The sequence below is a fragment of the Somniosus microcephalus genome, chromosome 14, assembly GCF_052327205.1.
Source record: "Somniosus microcephalus isolate GS21.2 chromosome 14, FLI_Smic_1.0, whole genome shotgun sequence".
NCBI lineage: Eukaryota > Metazoa > Chordata > Chondrichthyes > Squaliformes > Somniosidae > Somniosus > Somniosus microcephalus.
Window position 1 is genome coordinate 65,386,283 of NC_141000.1, and position 17,600 is coordinate 65,403,882.

The 17,600-nt window shown below is 44.5% G+C and overlaps 1 protein-coding gene across 1 annotated transcript in view; it reads right to left on the reverse strand.

The window, feature by feature from the left end:
- Positions 1 to 1,590: 1,590 nt before the first annotated feature.
- The window catches only part of LOC147107518 (uncharacterized), a 75,398-nt gene continuing 59,388 nt past the window's right edge, over positions 1,591 to 17,600 (reverse strand). Inside the window, exons 3-4 of the mRNA XM_086006592.1 lie at positions 10,173 to 10,198; positions 1,591 to 4,342 (exon numbers count right to left, since the gene is read on the reverse strand). Of these exons, the coding sequence (XP_085862718.1) occupies positions 4,166 to 4,342; positions 10,173 to 10,198 (203 nt within the window). The 3' untranslated portion in view covers positions 1,591 to 4,165. The remainder of the gene's footprint in view (positions 4,343 to 10,172; positions 10,199 to 17,600) is intronic.

The following is a 17,600-nucleotide window of genomic DNA, read 5'->3' on the forward strand; positions in this document are numbered from 1 at the left end:
GAAAAGGGGAAGTTTTCGTCAGTTCAAGTGATTTCACCGATTGCCGGCTATGGGGAGTTCCACAACACAGCCTGTGGCGGAGCAGGGAATGACTGACCGCAACTTCAGGATTTCTGTGTTTATCTGCACGTGCGCTAAATCTTGAAGTTACTGTCAGTTTCAGAGGGGTAATGACGGTGAATGCTGACAGTTTTGCTGTCATTAGAACCGCAAAATCCGGGCCCATGTTTGTACTTGTAACAGAAGTAACTCTGGTGCAGCTCACTGTGGATGCTGCTGACCAGAAAACATGAAGGTGGTTGGCATATTGCAAGTTGTCCCAGGTAGGTCTTTCTGCCATACTGAAGGCAAACATCAGTCATGTAGCTGAACCGGAGAGGCTGTTTTCCCCTGGCTGGAGAGTCTAGAGCTAGGGGGCATAGACTAAGGATAAGGGGTAGGCCATTTAAGACTGAGATGAGGAGGAATTTCTTCACTCAGAGGGTTGTGAACCTTTAGAATTCTCTGCCCCAGAGGGCTGTGAATGCTGAGTCTTTGAGTATATTCAAGGCTGAGATAGATAGATTGTTGGACTCTGGGGAATCAAGGGATATGGAGATCGGGTGGGAAAGTGGAGTTGAGGTCGATGATCAGCCAGGATCTTATTGAATGGCGGAGCAGGCTCGAGAGGCTGTATGGCCTATTCCTGCTCTTATTTCTTATACTCTTACATTCTTAAGAAGAAACTCTTACGACTTGGGATAACAGAAACAGGAAGGTGTCACCTGTGTGCATGTTTATATATTCAGCGTTTAGTGCTTACCTTGGTTGGTTTGCAGAGAGGAAAGCAGTTGCTGCTGAAACTCTGCACCTCCAACTATTGGAACCACTGTTGTGCTCATGCTGTGCTCAGGAAGATGGTGACCATGTACTAACACATTTATGGTGAGTATAGGAAAAATGTAAAAAAAAAATGCTTTATCTTAAAAAATACTATCTTCATTCAGAAGGATGTGAAATGACAGACTGTAAGAGCTGCACAAAGTAGAAGAAACTACCAGTCATGCAGAGTGGCATTTTCTTTTCCACTTTCTTCTTCGTGTCCTGAAGCTGCGGAGTCATGCTAAGGTATAGTTTCTTAGGCATTGGTTACTTTAATATATAGTGAAAATGATGATTTTGCAGGCATAAGCCTAGGCAGTGAACATGGGCAAGATGTTCTAATGTGAGGATCGCTGCAGCTAAGCCCAATCCTGTCCTTACCCAACATCTACAGAGGCAGTTTCTATCTAGTTTTACTGAATTGTAATTAGGATCAGAAATTCAATGATCATGGTTGCTGGGTTATAATCCTGGAATTCCCCACATAACACCATTGTGGGAGCACCATCACCACAAGGACTACCACAGCTCAAGGAGAAGGCCCACCACGTGCTTGGGGCAAATAGGGATGGGCAATAAATGAGGACTTCCCAGCATTGGCCACATCCTGAGAACAAATATATAAAACAATCAACAGCTTTGTGCCACTGAAGCCAATTGTTGTACTCTTACCAGTCCGCTGGCTGAGATAAGCTCACAATACACAGGACATGAATTAAACCTAGTCAATACGGCCAAGTACCATTTATTCACTGAGCCTACAGGCAAGCCTGTAGAGTACAATATCAACTACATTAAAACATATTTAGCTAAAGAATATCTGCCTATATATATATATATATATATAATATACGTAACACATTTTCAAAAGCCTTCCAGAAACCGAGCACATTATCTATGCCATATCATGTTGATGCTGTTAACTGATTTTTGTGGGTACCGTGCTCAAACGTGGCATGAGTCAGGAATTGCTGCTACTTGGTTGCACTCCTGTCTTTAACCCACATTCCCTATGAGCATGGCTCCCTGCTGGAATTTACATTGTAGCGTCTGCCGCTCTATCAGACATGTGGACTTACTTGCTGTGATAGATTGGATAAAGGCCCTTCGACCCAAGATCCATTCTTCACACCCAATTGTAAATAAAATTTATTGGTTTCAATGTTAAATAAAACTATTCCCATATCTAGTTTACATAGCTGTGCGGAACATTTTTGAAAGCCTGCTCTGAACAATTAGGGCACTTTATTTTAATGACATTCCCTTAGTCTATTTTTCAAAACATAAAGTCACATTTATCAGCAGTCCAATCTTAGTTTATTTCCAGCCAGGCAGAGAGATTATTTGGACACCTAATCAAGCTGCTTGGTCAAAATCATCCTATTACAATAATTACCTGTACAGCAGTCACTTTTAATCCCCATTTAATGACCTTTAGAGCTGTATTGCCCCTCATAAGTAAATAATTCTCACACAGGTAGCAGCTAATCATACCTATCTCTGAAGATTACAGGGGATGATTGGCAACTACTGCCTGCCCATTTCTTGCCTGAAAATCAGGTGCCGGCAGTGAAAGATCAGGAGGGGGAGGCACTTTGACCGCCATTTGGACTCCCAAGGCCCACCTGATGCATTCTTCAGGCAGACCTGTAAATGGGAGCACAACTTGCCCACTCAACACAGACTGGAAGTTGCTTATATACAAATCAGGGTCCTACGCTGCTTGTAGGACCCTGTATACAATATTAAAGCACAAATGGGTGGAGTGGGCACTGGTCAAGCTCCGTCCATTTGTACCAGGTGGCAGGTGAACTAACTAGAGGTTCAGAAAGGGCGTGGAACTTTTTCCAGGGTAATTTTTCTGGGGACCAGGAATGCTCCTTCTGGCCCTGCAAAATGACTGCAGTCCACTGTCAGCTGCTGGGTACCCCCTATGCTACCCCTCCCCTTAACTCACGAGTCATGAAGCTGCTAGATTTTCGGTCCCATGGTGAGTTCAGAGTGAAGTGTGCAGGGAATGGAAGATGTAATCTGCTGTGACAAATATGGAATGAACACCATGATAGATAGGTTGCATCGTTCTTGTATATTCGCTTAAAAATACAACTACTATTTCAGTTATTGAAACACGAGAAGTCTGCGACTTAAAAAAATACATATCTCTGCATTTTCAGTGTTTACGCACCTGCACATTAAATTCCAAAAAACTATTTCTGGTTTAAAAAGTTATTTCATTAACATTTTCTCTCTATTTAGAGATTATGATATCACTAGAAATTTGTGCTACAATTATTTTATTTTAGCACTGTTCACGTTTTTTACATTCAAACTTGAATGAAGGGCAACAGATACTTTCTTCTTTAAAATGAAGAATACTTAATCCTAATAAATTGTAGGAGGTAAAATCGGTCTTGGGTGGTGGCACAAATGGGCGATAGTGAATCGGCAGCTCATTTTACACCTTGCTTCAATGACTTCAATAGAAAAGAAAATCGCTCGGTGTAAAATGGACTGCCAATTTGCTATCGCCTGTTGTGTTCTAATCCCCAAGACTGATTTCACCTCCACAATTTCTTTGCCAAGAACTATTATACTTAGGTCAGGATTTCTACAAACTTCAAGCAAAAAAAAAATCACTTTTCAAATCTTTGTATCTTGCCCCATTTGAATCAAAATAAAAACAGAAAACATTGAGGTGAAAAAAGGTTTCACACTAAATTGCACCAGTGTCTCTAGGTGAAATGCAGCTGGGGTTGACTACATTAGGTGTGTTAAGCATTAAAAAGCAGATGACTGGATACAGGAATTCTAAACAATATGAATGAATAGGAAGTGAATGTATTGTCAAATCTATCCTTGGATCACTTATGCATCTATTTGAAGTCCACGGTAAAAATTAAGTTAGTTTTCAATGTCCTAGATCCCTCCCAGTTTGATTCTATTATGTATAATCTGGAGCCAATTAACAAGTCAGAATATTGAAGTTATTGTGTTGAATGATGTCTGCTTGTCAGTAGGAATGGGAGGCAGACATGTGGGGGCAGAATAGCGAGCACTACTCCTCTCCTCAAAAAGGAACAATTGCAGTCCAAATCAACAAAAAAACACCAGGAACAATTCTCATTTTAACTCTTCCTCTCCCAACACAATGTAACAATAAAACAATTTTTATATACCCTTAATGGTAAAGTCACTAAACAGCATCTGTAGTTTCTATAAACACCAGCAAAGCTCAGCAGACTGCACCATTAGTATGCAGCTGATAAGCTGTAACCATATGGGACTGTATCTCTTTTACAATCCATTAGCTGGGTATCACTTCCTCATACTCTTGAGTGTCTTGTTCTGAACTGGTGGTTTCTTGCTGGCAATTGTAGTTAATCACTGCATATTCACAGGTGTTGTCACTCCTTGGATTCTCTTCATTAGAAGCACTTGGATTGGTGTGTTCTATTGTGGCATACAAGATTTCTTCATTTTTCTGTAGTATAAAGATAACAAAAATTAATACTGTATGAAGTACATCACCATAGCAGATAACCTGGGTAACGGACACTTTAACCAGTGAATTTCACACAAATTGCACATCTGACTGTGGTTTTCCACATTTAAATCAGCCCTGTTGATGTGGTATCAGCTCTCCAGAGTCACTGCAATATTTTTCAGCATTCTCACCGTCAGTATAAAACAGCTGACCCCAAGTGGACTTAGCGTACACACAGTTGCACCTCTAATCATTCTGCCTGTGAATCAAAAGAATTATAATTATTCTGCTCCTTCCCTTTGCAACAGCTTTTGTGGGGTGGAGAGTGACTTTACATAGCAACCAAGCAGAGCCAAGGCAATTCTGCTTATTAAAAGCTGAAACAACTGAAAGTATGAGTGAAAGTGGATAAAGCCATGAAAAGACCAACAGCATTTCTAAATAAGGGCATGATAAATTGGTACAAAACACTGGTTGGGCTATAGTTAGAGCACTGCGTGCAGTTTTGGGTGCCCCATTATAGAAAAGACAATCATAGAGGCTAGATTCAGCAGGTTGATAGCAGAGATGGGAAACTTAGTTAAGAAGAGAGACTTGAGATACCGAGACGGTTTCTACAGAGAAAGAAGACTAAGAAGAGATTTAGAAGAGGTTTATAAAATTATGAAGGGTCAAAGACAAGTGGTCATCAATTTAAAATTGGTATTAAGACCGAGGCGAAGATTAGGAAAAAATTCTTTACACAGATGGTTGTTGCAGTATAGAATGCTTTGCCACAGGGAGGAAATAAGATAGAGACCATTGCATCTTTTAAGGAGAAAGTGGATAAATATTTAAAGCAGTGAAAGATACACTCCATTCTCTTACATCCAACACTGACATTGTCATTAAACCCGCTGACAAGGGTGGTGCTGTTGTTGTTTTGCGAACTGACCTCTACCTAGCGGAGGCTGAACGCCAACTCTCCGACACCTCCTCCTACCTCCACCTGGACCATGACCCCACTACTGAACATCAAACCACCATTTCCAAGACTGTCGCTGACCTCATCTCCTCTGGAGATCTTCCCCCCGCGGCCACCAACCTCGTAGTTCCCCAACCCCGCACAGCCGCTTCTACTTCCTTCCCAAGATCCACAAACAGGACTGCCCTGGTAGACCCATTGTTTCAGCTTGTTCTTGCCCCACGGAACTTATCTCTTCCTATCTTGACTCTATCTTTTCTCCCCTTGTCCAGTCTCTTCCCACCTACATCCGCGACTCTTCGGACGCCCTCCGCCACTTTAACATTTTCCAGTTTCCTGGCCCCAACCGCTTCCTTTTCACCATGGACGTACAATCCCTCTACACCTCCATCCCCCACCAGGATGGCCTGAGGGTGCTCCGCTTCTTCCTTGAACAGAGGCCCGATCAGTCCCCATCCACCACCAACCTCCTCCGCCTGGCTGAACTTGTTCTCACATTGAACAACTTCTCCTTTAACTCCACTCATTTCCTCCAAATCAAAGGTGTTGCTATGGGTACCCGCATGGGTCCTAGCTATGCCTGCCTTTTCATCGGATAGGTGGAACACTCTTTGTTCCAGTCCTACTCAGGTCCCCTCCCTCACCTCTTTTTCCGATACACTGATGACTGTATTGGTGCCGTTTCCTGCTCTCGCCCCGAATTAGACAATTTCATTCACTTTGCCTCCAATTTCCACCCTTCCCTCACCTTCACATGGTCCATCTCTGACTCTGCCCTTCCCTTCCTCGACTTCTCCGTCTCCATCTCTGGGGACAGGTTATCGACCAATATTTACTACAAACCCACTGACTCCCACAGCTACCTGGACTACACTTCCTCCCACCCCGCCTCCTGTAAGGACTCTATTCCATTCTCCCAGTTTCTCCATCTCCGCTGTATCTGCTCCGACGATGCCACCTTCCACACCAGTGCTTCCGACATGTCTTCCTTTTTCCTCAACCGAGGATTCCCCTCTACCGTGGTTGACACGGCCCTCGACCGTGTCCATTCTATCTCCCACACTTCTGCCCTCACCCCTGCCCCTCCCTCCCGGAACCACGATAGGGTTCCCCTTGTCCTCACCTTTCACTCCACCAGCCTCCACATTCAACGGATCATCCTCCGCCATTTCCGCTACCTCCAAAGTGATCCCACCACCAAACGCATCTTCCCCTCCCCTCCCCTTTCAGCATTCCGTAGGGACCGCTCCCTCCGAGACACCCTGGTCTACTCCTCTATCACCCGCAACAGCCCTTCCCCTTCACCTGGCACCTTCCCGTGCAAGCGCAGGAGATGTAACACCTGCCCCTATACCTCCCCCCTTCCCACTGTCCAGGGCCCCAAACACCCCTTCCAGGTGAAACAGCGATTTACTTGTACTTCTCGCAATCTAGTATACTGTATTCGCTGCTCACGATGCGGTCTCCTCTACATTGGGGAGACCAAACGCAGATTGGGTGACCGCTTTGTGGAACACCTCTGTTCAGTCCGTAAGGGTGACCCCGAGCTTCTGGTCGCCTGTCATTTTAATTCACTGCTCCATTCCCACTCGGACCTCCCCGTCCTTGGCCTCTTGCATTGTTCCACGGAAGCTCAACGTAAACTCGAGGAAAAGCACCTCATCTTCCGATTAGGCACGTTGCAGCCTTCCAGACTCAATATCGAGTTCAATAATTTCAGATCATAACCTCGGCCCCTATTACATTTTTACTTACTTTTTTTTCCACCCCTTTGTTTTGGGTCTTCCCTTCCCCCCCCCCTTTCCTTTTTTTTCTCTCTCCCACATGGCAGCTGTCTTTCATCCTGCCAGTACACTTCACACCTAATCTGAGCCGTCTTTTATCTCCACTGTCCTATTACCATCTCGTCTGGTTTTGAATACCTCTTAATGTCTCTTTACTTCTTTTGTTCTATCGCAGCCTTGCCTTCGATCTATTTCATTTCCTTTCCAGTTTTGAAAAAGGGTTTCAACCCGAAACATCAACTCTAATTTCTCTCCATGGATGTTGCCTGGCCTGCTGAGTTTTTCCAGCATTTTCTGTTGTTATTTTGAAGATACAGGAGATATGGGGAGACAGCAGGGAAATGGAATTAGTTTGTGTTTGCTCCAACAAAGAGTCAACACAGGCACAATGGGCTGAATGGCCTTCTTCTGTGTTGTGAACCTCTATGCTTCTATCACAAAAATATTTTGCTGCTTCATGGAATATTGCCAGCACCTTAATGAAAGTGCAATTTTACAATAAAATTGAACTTACAATTTTAAAGTTTAATTACAATATGAGGTACTAGGGCTTGTAATTGTATCCAAGTTAAATCTTGTTCTATTGCAATTGACAAAATATCATCTTTTTACCACAGGAATGAAAAGGCTGCAACATTTGCGCTGCATAACACAGGCTATCCTGGCTATTGTCCATCTGTAATCCTGGCTGACTTACTTGAGAGGTATTGAGTGTTTATTCAGAATAAGCAAGTTATGCCTATGTGGTGGTGCTTTATGCTAATCAGAGGAATCGCCCAGACAGTGTCTCACGAAAAACCATTAAGGGATTAATATAGCCCTTTACTGCTTGTGCATTAGTTTGTTGGGCTGCTTATTAAATAAAGTCAGCACACTGGCAGCAGTTAGCTATTCTTTATTGAGAACGTATTTGTACTATACATATTCTTTTTGTTTCTCTTCTTTAGATCTCCCTATCTCACAGATCATACCCTGAACTAGAAGGTGGGAAGGAGACCTACTCCCATGCCTCTACCAATGCTGCTTTGCAGCCAGTAAATAGGAGATGGAGATAATTTGATTAGCATAATCCCTATGGAAAGCAGTTTACCTTTGCTTGACATCGCCCCATAGCAACATCATTGAGAGTGAATACTCAATTTGCAGTAGGAGAGGGTGCATAAATACACAATTTACCTCATGGCATAGGTATTTAACCCCCTCTCCCCCACTCCCCAACAAGCTAAGAGACTGTGGTATTGAAAAGTGGATTTATATTGGTCTCACTCTAGTGGCATATTTCGGCTCCTTTTATATCATGACATCTGTACAATCAGTAACTTCCTGTTTAGATGTAATCCTTTAAACCTTTCTTCAGAGGAATTTACTTGACTCTGAACAAGAGGTTTATGTGGAACAGAATGGAACGGTTGCCAAATTAATAAAATACATCTTTGAATTTATTATAATTTATTAATTTCTAAGATAAAGATGCAACATTTAATACATTGTAAAGAAACACACATGAGCAAGGGAGCAAGGTGAGCACTGCACATTAAATAATCTATCACTTTCAGTTTTTTATGATCTGGGTCTTAGAACTAGCTGATGTATATTCTAAACTTAAACGCTTCAGTATTTTAATGACATCAATAGAAAGCTATCATGTACAATTCTAGAATCAAATAATTTCATTACTGCAGCGCCATGCTGTGGCAGACCAAAGTCTGCAGCTCATGACAAGAGCATGATCAAATTTATTTCGTTTTATTAGCTGCTGGTTGCTGAATATATTAAATATATCCAAATAAAACCTGATTTCCTGTCCATGTAAACACCACCGCTGACATCACCAGAGAAAAGGAAAATAAAAGTGAAATAAAAATCAATGATTCTGCAACTCAACTACCAGCTTACTGGTGGAATCATTCCTGAAGAGTATTTTTGAGGAATCTATTTAATTTGCTTGTTTGTTTTTCAGTTTGATATTTTTATTAATGTTAATAATTCCAAATAGTATTTGTCAGAAATATCATTATAAAGTGGTTTTGTGTTTATCTGTTTCGCTCTCCCTCCCTGAGTCAGTTAAAGGACACTGTCTTCATGAAAAAGCATTTGGCAAAACTTAAAGCAAACTACTGCAGATGCTGGAAATCTGAAATAAAAACCGAAAATGCTGGAACCACTCAGTGGGTCAGGCAGCATCTGTGGAAAGGGGAAGGGTTCAGGTTGATGACCTTTTGTCAGAACACCCTATCTTCCTTTTTCCACAGATGTTGCCTGACCTGCTGAGTGTTTCCAGCATTTCCTGTTTTTATTTGGCTTATGGAGGGAATCTTATCGCAATTATATATATTTTTTAATTCGCTTATGGGATCTGGTCGTCGCTGGCAAAGCCAGCATTTATTGCCCATCCCTAGTTGCCCTTGAGAAGGTGGTGGTGAGCCGCCTTCTTGAACTGCTGCAGTCCGTGAGGTGATGATACCCTCACAGTGCTGTTAGGTAGGGAGTTCCAGGATTTTGACCCAGTGACGATGAAGGATTGGTGGTATACTTCTAAGTCAGGATGGTGTGTGACTTGGAGGGGAACTTGGAGGTGGTGGTGTTCCCATGCGCCAGCTGCCCTTGTCCTTCTAGGTGGAAGAGGTCGCGGGTTTGGGAGGTGCTGCCGAAGAAGCCTTGGTGAGTTGCTGCAGTGCATCTTATAGATGGTACACACTGCAGCCACGGTACGCCGGTGGTGGAGGGAGTGAATGTTTAAGGTGGTGGATGGGGTGCCAATCAAGCGGGCTGCTTTGTCCTGGATGGTGTCGAGCTTCTTGAGTGTTGTTGGAGCTGTACTCATCCAAGCAAGTGGAGAGTATTCCATCACACTCCTTATAATGTGCAAGAAATGCAGTGGATTGTTATGGCATGGTCTGCTTCATTGAATCGTACATTCATAAGCAAATGAAATGGTTCACCAAGCACTTTCACAAAGACAGTCCCCCTTTAATCAACTGCATAAAAGAGAGAAGTGAAAAGGAATTGCATGCTGTAAATATCAGTTGACAAAAGAATTATAAATGGGAAAAGCACACAAAAATATGTTGATACTTACTCTTGGTTTGTTATCCTCCTCTTCACCTAGAATTGATAATATGTTTTATTAAATCACTGAACATTCAGTTGCTTATATAAAAAACGAACACAAAATAAATGTACTGGTAAAAATCAAAAACAAACAAGACAGGCTAATAGCATACAAAGGCAATGCATGAAAGCCATAATATTCTATTGTCAATCACACTACCTCTATTTAATTAAAAATATAGGCCTAGAAATTCAGTATAGCCACGTTTGGGGCGCTACAGCCGGGCGTTCGCAAAATTTTGCGCCCAGCGCAACTTAGCGCCACCTTCGCCGATATTCAGTTGCATCGCCCCAAGAGGTTGCTGCTGCGCTAAAGCAGGCGATGCACGACTATCATTAGGCGCTAAGCCGGCGATCTGGGGCGCTAACACCGAGGGCGGGCGCAGCGCAGGTGCGGCGAGTTTCTGAATGAAGGCAGACACGCTGGCGCCGGTCAGCTCTTAAAGGGGGAGGGTGGACTTGTTTGGCTGCCATGCCCTGCACACTGCCGCCCTGAAGCAAGACCTGACCATTGCTGGTTCATCAGTTCTACGCCCTGGACCATGGGGAAGCCTGCTATTCTTCCAAATCCCATTGCACGCTCTTGCTGCTTGTCCAGGGTCATGGGGAAGGAGATTGTAAAGTCTGTGGGTTATATGGTGAATTAATACACAGACTACAAGAGTTACTTTAACAGGACTTTACTATTCAAAGGTCAGGGCGAATCTGCCCAATAAATCCTTACACAGCACTTATATACCGGTGTGGTCACCACCGGTATTACAGTATACAGTAGCCAAGATAAAGTAGTGCAACCCTTAAAATAGCTCTCTTAAAGGTGGAACGTTACATACACTACAATCCTCCCTTTTTAGGTTAACAATATATACATATTCCCATTAATATAACATCTTAACATATATACAACTTTATGTGAAACAGTTCACAGATTCAGTCTCTCTGGAGGCTTCCGGACTCTGTCCGGATAACGCCTCGGTGGTGTAGTCGTTTTCGGTGGTGTAGTTGGTTCTTCTGGCAAGGTCGATTCGGCTTGAAGGACCGTTTCAGGTTCATCAGATTCCAGTATTACCGGATCGGAGGTAGATGCTCTGGGTATCTCTGCTTCAACATTAGACGTATAGAGTTGTGGAGTAGGTTGGGCCTTTGTGGATGATTCTATGATCTGGTCAACATGGCGCCTTATTATGCTTTCACCAATGTCCACGGTATACATCAACGGTCCTAGCCTTTTTCCAATAGTTCCCGGCTACCATTTCTCAGTACGGTAGTCCCGGGCCAAAACTTGTTGACCTATCTGAAAGGATCTAGTTGGCCTTTCATTCATGCCTTGAAATTGCCGGTTCTCTACGTCCCTTCTGACGTTTGGCTTAATCAAATCCAGCCGGCATCTTATTCTTCTATTGAAAAACATCATGGCGGGAGTTTGGTTTGTGACCGCATGTGTCGCATTCCTGTACACCAACAAGAAGTTATTTACCTTATGTTGTAGATTTATGTCTTCATTACCCATGGCCTTTATGGCCTTCTTGAAGGTCTGGACAAACCTTTCAGCTAATCCATTGGTGGCGGGATGGTATGGGGCGGACGTATAGTGCTTGACCCCATTGCTTTTTAAGAACTTCCCGAATTCTTCGGACACAAATTGCGGTCCATTATCAGAACAGATCTGTTCCGGCAGCCCATTCCTGGCAAATATGGTCCTTAATACTGTGATGGTTTTTTCCGTGGTGGTGGAGGACATTTTTATTACCTCCGGCCACTTGGAGTGTGCATCCACCGCGATTAAAAACATTGGGCCAGAAATTGCTGAACGGGGCTTGCAGCCCCATTTTTGCACTTACCCCGCGCTACTGCCGATCAGCTCCAGGGACGCCTGCACTTGCTGAAACAGAAAGAAGAATCCCGGGCAGCGTATGACGTCACGCCGCCCAGGAGTGCAGCCATCGCGAAGCCAGGAGCGTGCAGTGCAAGTGAGACACGCCCCTTGAGGTCTCAGTTTCACTGGACATGCCCCCAATGTTTCTGTCAAGCTGCTAAGCATTTTTACATGCAAAGCAGCAGTTTAAATAGGTTTTTGGAAGTTTTTTGAAGATTTTGGTAACTTTCATAAACTTTTTAAAATGTTTACATTATTTTGAAGAATCTGAAGTAGTTTTAAACAGATTAAAGCAATTTAAAGACTTTTAAAAGCCCTAAAAGAATTTTTTTAATTCCATTTATTTATTTAGCAATGTCGTCGTCATACGTGTCTTCACACTGTTCCCTTTGGGGAACTGTATGAAGTGGTGGAAGGATTTATGGCCATGATTAACGCTCATTCCGTGACCGTAACCATCTTTGAACCAGCCATTAGGGCGGTTAGTCCTATGGCGGGAGGGTTTTACGGGCTCCCACAAGCTATACAAGGAGGGGGGGCCACCCACACCCACGGACGCAAATATCCCACTGGATGTCAACGCAGAATTTAGAGCCGGAGCTCCGACTCCACTTGCCGGGACTGTCTGGAGCGGGGTTCGAAACCCTACCCTAATCTGGCCCAGCGGCGAGGATCCTACCGCTATGACAAAGGCCCAATCCGATTAGCAACATGAAATGGCAGCATAGGGCTCCAGTCACGGGGAGGGAAAAGGCGCAGGAAACGTATGGGTGTCACCTTTTGTGCGGAGTGGGCCTTTTGCGTAGCAGTAAGCATCCCCGCCGCTGGGCCAGAAGGAGTACGGTTTTGAACCCCACTCCAGACAGTCCCGGCAAGTGGAGTCGGAGCTCCAACTTTAAATTCTGGGTGGACATCCAGCGGGATACTTGCGTCCGTGGGTGTTGGTGGCCCCCCCCCCCCCCTCAGATGGGTTGTGGGAGCCCGTAAAACCCTCCCGCCATAGGACTAACCACCCTAATGGCTGGTTCAAAGATGGTTACGGTCATGGAATGAGCGTTAATCACGGCCATAAATCCTTCCACCACTTCATACAGTTCCCCAAAGGGAACAGTGTGAGGATACGTACGATGATGACCTCTTGCGCAATGCACCTCCTTGGACCCTCAGTCGCAGATGCGAGGGGGCAAGTCGTGCAATTGTTAAATTTTTCATTTTATTGACATGTAAAATGTTGGCCCAGTAATTCCCTTCCAAATGCGCGAGTACGGTCGGGGTACTTACGCATCTGGCTGGATGAAATGCCGGTTTTCAGCATGCACAGTGCATGTGGGGAAAACCGTCATTTCCTGTCCTCTGAACGAAGGGGTTCAGAGGCAGAACGCGTGCGACTGCACAGGCAGCGCGTGCGCAGTATAATTCGCCACTTTCATTAATGCTTTCAGTGAGGTCAAGTCATTACAACTTACACATGAAAAAAGCATGGGTACAGTTGCTCCAGAAGCTGCGGAGGAAGATATTTATTATCGTGGAGCTTCTGAAAGTATGTATGTCTGTATATATTCCTTTGCGTGTTATGTATATATTCCTTTACTTATGTGTATGAATGTATTATTTAATTATGACTTTCAGAGAAAGTAACTTATTGGAAAATCATAATTAAAAACATACATTCATACACATTAGTAAAGGAATATAAAACATATACATACATATACGTAAAGGAATATATGTGGACATACATACATAACTCATTCTCACATTCCATTCACACAGCCACAATTGCTCCTTCTACCTACCGTTCTGAAAACCCTTTTTAAAAAAAAAAAAAAAAAATTTTAACTTTAAAACTTACTTAAAATTTCTTAAAATAACTTCCCTCCCTTTCCCAAACAAAAATATTGCATTTCAGAAGCTCCACGATAAAATATATCTTCCTCCGCAGCCAATGAACAACTTTACACTTGCTTTTTTCAAGTGTAACTTCTAAGGACTTACCCTCACTGAATCCATCATTGAAATCCACAAAGTTCACTGCGCAAGCGCTGCCTGTGCAGTCGCACGCGCTGTGAATAGACCTCGGGTCTGGAAATGCCGGCGTTCCCCGCATGCGCTGTTCCTGCTGAACGCCGGCATTTCCAACGGCCAGATGCGTGAGTACCCCGACCGTACTCACGCTTCTGGCCGTGAATTTCTGGCCCATTGAGTCCATAAATGGACCAGCAAAGTCGATATGTACCCTTTGCCATGGAGATGAGGGCCACTCCCATGGATGCAGAGGAGCTTGTGGTGGTGCGTTTTGGACCTTCTGGCATCCTAGACAGCTCTTGGTTATTTCTTCGATGTCTCCATCAATACCTGGCCACCACACAAATGCTCTGGCTAGATTCTTCATTTTCACTCCACCCAGATGCCCCTCGTGAAGCTCCTTTAGTACTTTCTGCTGGAGTTTGGGTGGAATCACCACTCTAGATCCACACATCAAGGTTCCTCGGCACACTGACAGCTGTTCTCTTCTGTGCGAAAATGCTGGCAGCATTGGTTCGCCATGTACTGGCCATCCCTCCACCGTTAAATCGTAGACTCGTGAGAGAGTCGGGTCATTTCTTGTTTCCTTTTCGATCATGGAATTTGTTACTGGTAGACATTCCATTATGGTTGAGTGGAACATCTCCACTGGGTCCACTGTAGTCGCCTCTTCTTCCACTGGCAACGGTAGGCGCGATAACCCATCAGCATTTCCATGCTGTTTGGACCTTTTGTATTCGATGTCATATTGGTGTGCCCCTAGTAGAACGGACCACCTCTGTAGCCTTTGTGCTGTCATAGTGGAAACGGCCTGGTTAGGGTTGAATATGGACACCAACGGCTGGTGGTCTGTCAGCAATGTAAACTACTTGCCCTGCAGGTAATGATTGAATTTCTTTACTCCCCACACAAGGCTAAGAGCCTTCCTATCTATCTGAGCATAATTTCGCTCAGCGGAGGTCAATGATCGGGACGCAAATGCGACTGGCCTTTCCGAGCCATTTGGTAACTTGTGTGAGAGTACAGCTCCAATACCATAAGGGGAAGCATCACAAGCTAGACGAAGAGGTAGCGTTGGGTTGAAGTGAGCCAACACTTCCTCAGAGGTAATCAACGCCTTGCTTCTGCGAAAGGCCTTCTTACAGTCCTCGCTCCACTTCCATGGTACTTCTTTCCGCAACAGAGCATTCAGCGGATGCAGCACCGTGGATAGATTTGGCAGAAACTTATGGTAATAATTAATCAACCCCAGAAACGACCTCAACTGTGATACATTTTCCGGAGCGGGGGCCTTCACGACCACTTCGATCTTGTCAGGTGACTTGTGCAGCCCCTCTTGGTCAATGACATGACCGCAGTACGAGATCCGTTTCTGGAAGAACTCACACTTCTGGCGATTAACTCGAAGGCCATATTCCTTCAACCTGGTAAGCACCAGTTTCAAATTTGTGAGGTGTTCCTCCTCGTCTTCTCCTGTAATCAGGATATCGTCCAAGTAACACTGAGTGCTTGGAATACCCTGTAAGACCTGCTCCATGGCCCTCTGCCAAATTGCTGGAGCCGAAGCTACTCCAAAAACCAGTCTATTATATCGATACAAGCCTCTGTGCGTGTTGATTGTGAGATACTGGCGTGACTCTTCCTCGACCTCCATCTGTAAATATGTTTGTGCCAGGTCTATCTTGGTGAAGTGTTTCCCGCCAGACAATGAAGCAAAGATATCCTCAATCCGCGGAAGCGGGTATTGTACCGTGTGAAGCACCGGATTAACTGTGATCTTGAAGTCTCCGCAGATGCTGACCTTCCCCGGTCCCCCTGGCTTGTTACTTGATGAAGACTTCATGACGGGAACAATGGGCGTGGCCCACTCACTCCAGTCCACCTTCGACAGTACCCCTGCACGTTCAAGCTCTTCCAGTTCTGCCTCCACAGCAGGTCGTATCGCATAAGGTACCGATCTGGCTTTGAAAAATTTTGGGCTTGCATGTTCTGCAATCTTGATTTTTGCCTTAATTCCTCTCAGTGTTCCCAGTCCCTGCTGGAATACCTCTTTAGCCTCGTCCAATATTCTGGACAACCGTTCAGGTTTGACATCTTTCTTTCCGAAATCTACCGTCATTGTGTTTAGTGAGTGCCAGTCTATCTTTATTTTCCTGATCCACTCCCGTCCCAGAAGTGGTGGACCTCCCTCGGGTAGTACATATAAGTCCATTCCTTGGCGATCTTTGCCCTTGTGTCTCACCTTGACTTTTATCTTTCCGATGGGGTATACTTTATGCCCCGTGTATGTCTGCAATACTATCTCCGTATCCTGTAGGGGAATATGTTTGAATAACTTTTTGTAATCTTGTTTATTCATGACCGTCAACGCCGATCTGGTGTCCACTTCCATCTTCACTTGGACTTTTGCAATCTGCAGTGTGACCCAGATAGTTTGTCGGTCAGCTTCTTTACTCACATTGTGAATCCTCCGACTACCCAGTTCCTTGCTGTTGGGGTCTGAATCCGAATTCAGTTCATCTGGACTCTTCACAGTCACCTTATGTACCTTTCTGTACTTCTTCTGCGGTGACTTATTGTCGCTGGTCTTCTTTCCTGACCGGCATACTTTAGCTATGTGACCAAGTTTGCCACATTTTCTACATTCCTGGTTTTTAAACCAGCATTGGTTCTGGTTGTGTGTTGTCTTCCCACAACGGTAACATTTCGTTGTACCCGAAGTCATTTGATCCACACTGAGTACCGCTGTCTTCAGCTGCATTTCCGCCGTGCCTCTCGCTGCGGCTTCGTGCGATGCTGCAATAAGGACAGCCTTATCAAGTGTAAGATCGTTCTCTTTGAGCAGTCGCTTTTGTGTTCCTTCCTTCGACATCCCGCACACGAACTTGTCTCTCAGTGCCTCTGTCAGATTTACCCCAAACTGACAGTATTTTGCTAGCCTACGCAGTTCAACCAGGTACTCCGCATTGCTTTCCTCCTTTAGTTGCGTTCTCCCGTAAAATTTAGCTCGTTCCGCTAACATCAGCGGTGTGGGGTTCACATGATCCTTCAGGACAGCAACAATATTAGCGAAAGACTGATCCGCCGGTTTAGCTGGTGATAGAAGATGCTTCAATAACCCGTATGTCTTCGCACCCATTGAGTTTAGTAAGGTTAGAGCTTTATCATAATTTGCTATCTTATTGACCTTACAATATATCTCGATGCGTTCTACATACGTGGTCCAATCTTCCACATCAGAATCGAATTCGTTGATGTTGCCACGCTTAGGCATCTTCACAATCTTCCTGAGAAACAACAACGAAATTTTTCTTTAACATTTTTTTTCCAAAAATGGCGGTTTCCCGCGCTTGTCTTCTTCCCCGCCCACTTTCAAAATGGCGGTTTCCCGCTCCTGTCTTCTTCTCCGCCTACTGGCGGGAGGGGTAAGCTTTTCCCTCGGGCGACGACCGCTGGCTTTCGGGGTTCGCAGCCTGCGCGCCGGCTTCAGTGCGT